This window comes from Eutrema salsugineum, unplaced genomic scaffold (assembly GCF_000478725.1).
Source record: "Eutrema salsugineum unplaced genomic scaffold, Eutsalg1_0 scaffold_1, whole genome shotgun sequence".
Taxonomy (NCBI): Eukaryota; Viridiplantae; Streptophyta; class Magnoliopsida; order Brassicales; family Brassicaceae; genus Eutrema; species Eutrema salsugineum.
The window spans coordinates 15,984,842-15,993,685 of record NW_006256909.1 but is presented as its reverse complement, the minus strand read 5'-3'; the positions used below and the strand labels follow the sequence as shown (position 1 = coordinate 15,993,685).

Genomic DNA, 8,844 nt, shown 5'->3' with positions numbered 1-8,844 from the left:
GAAGGTTGATCAACAGGCCATGACGTTGGTACTTCTTGCATCAGGCGGCGTACTTCTCACAGTTTGAGAGCATTGTGGGCCAATAGTAGCTGGCTTTTTTATTTTGAAAGCCAAGGAGCGAGCTCCAGAGTGATTCCCTCCTTTGCATTCGTGTACCTTTTTCATGAGTTCCATGATGTCGTTTCCGTGAACGCAGATCAGGAGTGTGCCAGATGCATCCCATCTGAGTAAGGTTCCTTTGATGACGACGTAACGAGCTGCTCGAGCTTTAAGTCTCTGGGCTGCCCATTTGTCCGAAGGGACCGTGCAATCGCCGATGTAACCTACGATCTCTAAGGTCCAGTGTTCGGGTTCATCTTCGCCTTCGGCTTCAATGTCGACCAGAACATGTTGTCCTTCGGACTCATCGTCGGGATTGGACTCTGTGTCGCTAGGTGCGTCGGGTTCAACATTGGGGTCGACAACAGGTTCCGCGGTCTTCTTCTTCATCGTGAGGGGTGGTGCTAAGTTTGGGTGCATTTCGTACTCGCGGTGTCGTGTATGATGTTGCAAACAGGTGCCAGTTTGATGCTAGGTTGGTCGATTGCCTCGACCGAGATCATTCGTCAAAGATTGGGGTCCGAATTAGATGCCAGGGCAGTTAAGGCATCGACAGAGGCGTTCTCATCGCATGGTATCTTCGTGAGCTCAAAGGTGGAGAAGTCTGAAGTAAGGTCTTTGAGGATCTTGAGATATGCATCTATGTGATCGTTCTTAGCTTCATATTCTCCGTGAAACTGTTTTACCACGAGCTGAGAGTCGCAGTATGCATGGACATGTTGAGCGCTGATTCCTTTGGTGAGCCGTAATTCAGCGATAAGTGCTTCAGATTTGGCTTCATTGTTTGACGCCCGGAATTCGAGGCGGAAAGATTGTTCGAGGATTTTGCTGTCGGGAGAATTGAGACAAATTCTGATGTCAGATCCTTTGTTACAAGAGGAGCCGTTGGCATGAAGGATCCATGGTTGCACGACTGTATTGGCATCTACGAGCTCTGAAGGTAGTTCGATCAGGAAATCCGCGAGGAGGACTTAGGATTTGGTCGCGGTCCGGTTTCTATTCTCGATGTCGTATTCACTGAGTTTGATTGCCCACTTGGCTAGACGATCTGACTGGCTTGGGCTGTGGAGGAAAGTGCAAAGTGGGTGATCAGTTAGAATGACGATGGCGTGTGACTGGAGGTAAGGTCGCAGTTTTCGTGCTGAGATGACAACAACAAAGGCAAACTTCTCCAAAGTTGGGTATCAGTATTCCGAACCATCGAGGGTTGTGCTGATATAGAAGATTGGTTTCTGCTCACCTCTGTCTTCTCGAACGAGTATGCTGCTGACTGCGAACTTCGAGATTGCGATGTAAAGATAAAGTGTTTCGCCGATCTCTGGCTTGGAAAGAACTGGGGGAGTAGACAGGTACTTTTTGAGTTTGGTGAAAGCTTCTTCGCATTTGTCATTCCTTTCTAAGTGCTTGTTTCCTCAGAAGAGTTGATAGAACAGTAAGCATTTATCCGTATATCAAGATATGAACCTGTTGAGTGCCGCTATACGTCCTGTTAGTCGCTAGACTTCTCGCTTGGTCCTTGGAGAAGGAAGTTCGAGGATTGCTGCGATCTACTTTGGATTGGCTTTGATACCTCATCGAGTGACGATGTACCTGAGGAATTTGCCCGACGTTACACCGAAGGTACACTAGGTGGTGTTTAATTTCATGCCATACTAATCGAGTATATCGAAACAAGTGCGGAGGTTGCCGCTATCGTCTATGTAGACCTCCATGGTTCGTCCGAGTTGACTGCAAACATCCGGTTGACGAGGCGTTGGTATGTCGGGTCAGCGTTCTTCAAGCCAAATCGCATGACTTTTTAGCAATATATGCCGCGGTCGGTGATGAATGACGTCTTCTACCAATCTTGAGGATGCATGAGGATCTGGTTGTATCCGGCAAACACAATCATGAAGGAGAGGTGTTCGTTCCCGGCAGTTGCTTCAACGAGTCTGTCAATGTATGGGAAGGGAAAACTGTCTTTGAGACACATTTTATTGAGGTCGGTGAAGTCAACTCAGATTCGTCACTTGCCGTTTTTCTTCTTAACGACCACCGGGTTCACCAGCCAATCAGGATATTTGACTTTGGTGATTGATCCTGCTTTGAGTATTCGTTCCAACTCATCGTTAACTGCCTGTGCTTTCTCTGGTCAGAGCTTTCGTCATTTCTGCTTGATAAGTTTGTAAGTTGGGTCAATGTTAAGCTCGTGACAGGCGATATGTGAATTGATTCCAGGCATATCCTCGACCGACTGTGCGAAGGTGGAAGAGTGCTGCTTCAAGAAGGGAACGAGGCTTTCCTGGATTTTTGGGTCAAGCTCAGAACCGATACCGAACCGATAACGAGGCAGACTTGGGTGATGACCTCTTGTTTTGGTTTTGACTTCTGGATGATGAGGTCGGTTGTTGTACTTTGAGAGCTGATAACACAAGCTTGGTTTTCGTTGATGTAGCACGACCGAGCTATGCCTTGGTTACCTTTGAGGGTGTATATGCCGTCAGGGGTGGGAAACTTGAGGCAACAGCTTTCATCACATGGAGCCAAGGCTTTCCCAATATGGCATTATAGATTGCTGGTTTGTCGAGGATGAGAAATTTTATGATCTTTGCGACTCCGGCAAGGTAGATTAGAAATTTTACTGTGCCGACCGTCATATAATGTTCGCCGTCAAACCCGGTGAGTGGTCCGATGAAAGGTTTGATTTTATCGGTGCGGAGGTCGAGCTGGTCGAGTTGGTCGAGTGCGTCTTTGAAGATCATGTTGACCGAGCTGCCGGTATCAATAAGTATTCGGCTAACTTCGACATCGTCTAGAAGGAGTTCGACGACTATAGCATCGTTATGCGGCATGTCTAGTCCAATCGTGTCAGTTTTAGTAAATACCAAGGGCGTTCCCATTGCGGTAGTGTTCGGAAATTTAGGTGCGGGGGCAGCTTGTCGGCTGTACTCCTTGATTGCCCGAACTGAGTAACTGCAGGCCTTGATGGCTCCCATGATCATGTTAACACACTTTCTGGCTTTGAGGGTATGGTCCTCTGGTGCCGGTTCATCGCAGTTGCGCTTTTGTTGCTTGGGCGGGTATATTTGGTAACATCAAAGGAGGAGGTGATAATGCTGGCAGGTATTATTAGGTCAGGGTGATCTGCTTCTTTGTGTGGTTGAACGGCGGAGGTCGTCAAGCGAGATTTGCCATTTTTGGTATTGCGCGAGAAGGTATTCTTTCAGATGTCTGCATTCCTCAGTGCTGTGACCTCTGCGGTTGTGGAACTCGCAAAACAAAGAGTCATCCTCGTCAGTCCGGTAATACTTGTTCCATTGCTTTTCCGGTTGCTGGACCACATTGATGGTGTTGGTGTAGAACTTTTTACGGTTCTCATACCCTCTGCCGTAACCTGACTGATGCTCATATGCATCAGTTTTGGGTCGCTCCTTGTACTCGATCTGTTTTGGCGTATAATTCCGGTCGTGGGCAGCTTCCTCCTCCTCTTCTGCTATGTATGTGTTAGCTCGGTGCAACGTGTCCTCTAAAGTTAGGGGTGGGTTATGTTTGATCACACTTCAAAAACTTGTTTTGATCTGAGCTCTTTTTTGTAGACATAGGAGAGCAGCTTCATCGCTCATTGTACAGTGGGCGACCACCGTTTTAAAGTGATGAATGAAGTCACGCAAGCTTTCGTTTTCTCCTTGAGCGATCTGCCATAGTTCAGAATTCTTTGTGTTATGTTCGATAAACATTGAGAAGTGCTTGACAAATGCTGTGGCTAGCTCCTTGTAGTTGTTTATTGAGTTCGCCTCGAGTCGGGAGAACCAATCAAGAGCTATTCCACCGAGGCCTTCAACAAACAGTTGGCATTGGACCGCATCCTTTTCTTCAGTAGTCCGGAATTGGTATCGGTTCATACAGATTCCGAACGAGGTCAGGAAATGGCGTGGGTCACTGTCGCCTTCGTAAATCTTGATCTTGAGCTTTTCTAATTGCCAAACAGGTGTGCTTGCAATGCATGGGGTGAAAGGTGTCTTTTGTGTTTCCTGGATAATACGATCGATCTCTGGAACCGCGCTTGTTGGTCGATGAATTTTTGACGTGATTTGGCGAAGTTGTGCCTTCATTGCCTCAATCTCAGCGTCACGAGTTGGATCTGTCAGAGCTGGAGCGCTTGCTGACCCAAGAGCGGCAGATCGCATTGTCCCAGTGGGTTCACTCTCTATGTTGAGATCGTTAATGATGTTACGAGCTCGCTGAGTTTGGCGATTTGAGCCGCCATCTGACTGAAGCGTTCTCCACTTCTTTTGTTGATGGCTTCGAACTGCGCAGTAAAGGCTTGGAAGAGTAGCTCGGCATCGAGAGCTCCGGTGACGGAGTTCGTTGGGAGAATTCGCCTGTTCCCTGTTTTGGCGTTTATGCCGGTGCTGGTACCGACAAGGGTTCCCTCTGTTCCCTCTGCGAGAGTTTGGTTATCACCGTGCTCTTGTCCGAGGGGATGCTCATTCCCATTTTGGGTATCGACGGGATCTGTCATTGCCGATCTGACTTTTCTGTACTCCGATCTAAAACTGTGTCTTTCTGTTAAGCGCCCCCTTCCTGGCGCGCTAAATGTTGATATATGATATCGACGAAGGGGCAAAAGAGTACTTAGATTGGGAAATTGGTTTTTATTAATATCAGATCGTAGAAATACAACTGAGTTTGTTTATAAGAATAATAAACAAACTAAGACTTATGAAACTAAGAAGCTGTTAATAACTTGAGTTCTCAGTCTCTAGGTATCTCGGGATTTTCTTGTGTCCTCTAGTGTCGATTCCTCTCCCCTTATATATGTGCTCTAAATTGGTCCTCACGAGATATCTCTTCGATATGGGACCGCGAGGAATTTCCTTTTCTTTCGGGAGTTTCCTTTTTCATTCTGGAGTTTCCTTTTTCATCCGATCTCAGGAAATTTCTCGATTCCTTTGAGAAGTTCCGACTGACTCCGCGTTCATGGACCAAGTTCGGCCCAATCTTCCCGGTACAGTTCCTTCATCAACTGGGCTTAATTTGTGTCGATCTTGGGTTGTACCGGAGAAAACCGGAGGTGCGGTTTTTACCTCCAACAAAAGGAATGCATTAAACACCGATCCTAATATACCATCTATGCTCAAAACAACATTCCCATGTGAATCAAACAATAGATTCTTGACTTAGCTGGTTCAGGCATTTCATCAAACACCTTTTGGGTGAATGAAATGCCTAAAATCTAGGTTAGAGAGATCATATAAAACCAGCATTAAGATCAGCTAAACAAGACTGAGATGCATAAATCTAGTCCTATGCAACTTAATCAAACCCCTAAGCACCCTAACCTATATATCTAGAACCCTAATGAGGTGGCTATTCACTAATCATGATTAATTCTCTGATTCTTTAGCAAGAAGAGTAGTTAAGCATGATTAGCTGATAAATAAAGATAGAAGAAGATGGATTGATGATAGATACATGATTAAACTCTTAAAAACTCTCTCGGATTAAAATCAAAGGAGATATCTCTCTCAAAGTATTCTTAGCACAAAAGAGGCAAAAAAATCTAAGGGACCCAAGGATAATCCATGGGGTAAAACCCTAAAATGAATTTATAGTGATTTCCTAAGTTCCGGGTCAATCCAGGGGGACAAACCAGATGTTGACCCAGAAAGAAAACACTAAAACAAATGCTAACACATTTATATAGGGCATCATTTGGCCGCTGTTTTGGCCAGTGTTGATGTGTCCTAAAGTTCTCTTCAAAGTGTGAGCTGACTCCGTGGTTCATGTGGCCAATGTCAAAGCCGGAGTGAGGAAACAAGTTTCAACGATGGAGAATGCACCTGATAACACCGTATTTGTACCCATTTTTACCATTCATTTCAAACGCTTTTTCAAAGATTTTAATTAGTTTTATGAACTTTTTTATGATTTCTCTATATTTGTAGTTTTAAGGCTCATTTCAGGAAAATTACGGAAAAAGATGCCAAAATGGAAGAAATCCACATCTTTAGCTCAGAGTCAGACTGTCAGAAGTTCAGCCTAAAATGAAGTTTTTCTCACCGTCTGATCCAGCTCAAATTTGGAGACTAGTTTTTCATAGCACTTTACATCAGGAAGATCCAATGGTACAATAAAAAAATACATGGAGAACAAGTTGATCAAATCAGAGCCACAAGAGTGTTGTATCAGATTATCCATACATAGTTTCAGAAGAACATAGTCGCTACAGGAATCGAGAGCTACCTGTAGAGAAGATGTGAGCAAACGAGTTCAATAGTTAATGTATGATCTTATTCTTAGCATGAGAGCGAGAGTTAATTATCAGATTTAAGTGATTAGTTGATTAAGATGGCAAGAGTTGGTTAATCATACACATGTCTATTTCAGTTCCATGCAGATCCCAGAAAATAGATATGGATAAATCGCCCGGAAGCTTATTGGAAATGCTTTGACATCAATTAGAATAAATCGTAGAAGTCTAAATCGCCCACTATGAGTCTAGAGCTATAGTTTGAGTCGAACACCCTTGAGATATTCTTTTAGCAACTCATTTGCATTGCATTTTATTTCCTGTAAATATTAGATTATGTTTAGTTTAGGATCCCGTAACCAAAACACTAAACCCTCATGAGTTTATGACTTTGATTACTATCCCAGTTTGGTGTTTCCTTGCAGATTAGACATCTTCCCTGTGGATCGACACCCTAAGTCTTACAACGTACATCTATGCACTTTCAGACATTAGAGTTTTATAAATTTAAAACTCTGGACCAACGGGCTTGCAAAAGACGAGCAACCCTGAGGCCCATCAGCACCGGGCAAGGTTTGGCCGATGTTGTGCCCGGTGCAAAAACGTTGAAGTCTGCACCGGAGATCACATCTCCATGAGGCTGCTGGGTGTGGAGAAGAGTCTTGAACCGAGGGAAGTTGCACCGGAGTGCTTTTGGGCGATGTTCATCCTGGTGTAAAAAACGTTGAGAATTACACCAGGCATGGCATCAAGATGAACTTGGTCTGTGTGGATCTGGAGTAAATTGGTGTAAGGTTTGGCTTATTCCGGACTGAAACATCCCAGTGTAGACCCCGGTATCAAGTTCAAAGAAGGTGGTCCTCGGAATACAGCTTACTCCGACCATAATCATCCCAGTGTTCAATGATCCGAAACTCAATTTTCCAGCTCCAGGAGAACGTCAGCTCAATAAGATCCAACTTTAGTGAAGAGTCTATCTGCATCCATGGAGAGCAAGGCTTCCCGGACGGCTGTTCTTTGAGGCGCACCAGAATGATCGAGGAATGGCTCCAAGACATGTTCTTCTCCCGCTTGCGGTACCTTTCAGGTCACTGCTCCAAATAAGGTAATTCTAAGTGATATGTAAACTACACTCAATGATCGCAAATCTTGATGAAGACACCGGAAACTGAATTAGCTGGGAAAGGCTTCGTCTCAGGTCATCTTTGGAGCGTATCGGCGATCAGGAACTTTTGGTCAAGGAACATGTACTACGTTCCGGTATTGACCGAGGAATGCTTCACGCGGTAAGGTTTTGGCCAAGAAATCCTTCCTGCGGTACACCAGTTTGGCCGATAAACTCCAAATGCCTATTTCCACCATTTCTTGACATTCTTTCACCATTTTCTTCACCTGGTTCCATCTTTTCCACTCCAAATGAGCTCCAAAGCACCTGATTGACACTCCAAACATGCAAGACACACTTGGACCTAATGAAAAGTCCTAAAACTCTAAAACAAGGAGAAATCATGAAGATTCTATCTAAAATATATGCATGAGACTTTATTCTTGGACCAAAAATGCATCATAAACATGCAATGATATGAATATATCAAATCCCCCACACTTATCCTTTGCTTGCCCTCAAGTCAACTAGAACAAATGAGAGAGAGGGTTGGAGTTTGGGAGTTCACATTTCTTTAAAGAGAGAGATTTGATCATCAAAAAAGTTCAAGCTCATGGTCCTAGTTACTAATTCTGAAATGCAATACAAGGAATACTTTGGATGCAACAAATTCAAACCTTGACCTACACAAGCAATCTTATCCTTCAGCCTTTTAACATTCATTAAGTTGTAACCATGTGGATCAAGTGATGCTTATTCAAATTAACTTGTTTGTCTGAGGGATGAGATTATGATACAAAGATGGTCTCATTCAATGCTTAAGTGGGTTCAATGCAGCTCAAGGGATCACTCTATGAATGAATAAACTTTAACAGAAGGCTGAGGGTAAAAAGCAACTGATGCATACAAGAATATACTCCCATCTACCCAATGCCCCAAGGTTGATCTTTAACCTTAACTCTAAACTCATGAAGAACACACCTAAGCTACCCTTTTTCCAAGGCTTTCATTGCCTTCTAAACCCACCTCTCACTTCATTCTCATTCTTTTTCTCACCAGGGGATTCAACTTTCCTTTTCAAACTCTGGCTTTGGGGTCTAAACCTTACACTTATCTCTTTCTCACTTGCACTATCTCGCCTCTTTTCTTATCCCTTTAGACACTTGAGCTTTTTTTTGTCTTCTTTTCTTTCTTTCTTTTCACTTAGAGGTTGGAATTTTCTTTTTTAAACTTGTTGATATATGATATCACACAAAGGGGCTAAACAGTAATTCAGATCGGAAATTCGGATTTTATTAGATCGAACAAAATATAAAAGTGATAAATGAACTAAGACTTAAGAAACTAAGAAGCTAGCAATATCTTGAGTTCTCGGTCTCTAAGTCTCTCGGGATTTCTTGTGTCTTCT

At 43.8% G+C, this 8,844-nt stretch overlaps 2 protein-coding genes across 2 annotated transcripts; both read right to left on the bottom strand.

The window, feature by feature from the left end:
• Nucleotides 1-2,242: 2,242 nt before the first annotated feature.
• On the bottom strand, nucleotides 2,243-3,074 carry LOC112082077. Its single transcript, XM_024149168.1, has 2 exons — nucleotides 2,559-3,074; nucleotides 2,243-2,500 (listed from the first exon to the last, which is right to left on the bottom strand). The coding sequence occupies exons 1-2, from the start codon at nucleotides 3,072-3,074 to the stop codon at nucleotides 2,243-2,245; spliced, it is 774 nt and encodes a 257-aa protein (XP_024004936.1).
• A 138-nt stretch (nucleotides 3,075-3,212) lies between these two features.
• LOC112082076 lies at nucleotides 3,213-4,265 on the bottom strand. Its single transcript, XM_024149167.1, has 2 exons — nucleotides 3,647-4,265; nucleotides 3,213-3,604 (listed from the first exon to the last, which is right to left on the bottom strand). The coding sequence occupies exons 1-2, from the start codon at nucleotides 4,263-4,265 to the stop codon at nucleotides 3,213-3,215; spliced, it is 1,011 nt and encodes a 336-aa protein (XP_024004935.1).
• Nucleotides 4,266-8,844: the final 4,579 nt, after the last annotated feature.

Coding starts and splice junctions, on each gene's coding strand:
- LOC112082076 (XM_024149167.1), bottom strand. CDS start 4,265: ATGCGATCTGCCGCTCTTGGGTCAGCAAGCGCTCCAGCTCTGACAGAT. Junction 3,605..3,646: donor AAGAGCTCAGATCAAAACAA/GTTTTTGAAGTG, acceptor CCCTAACTTTAG/AGGACACGTTGCACCGAGCT.
- LOC112082077 (XM_024149168.1), bottom strand. CDS start 3,074: ATGGGAGCCATCAAGGCCTGCAGTTACTCAGTTCGGGCAATCAAGGAG. Junction 2,501..2,558: donor CGGCATATACACCCTCAAAG/GTAACCAAGGCA, acceptor TTGTGTTATCAG/CTCTCAAAGTACAACAACCG.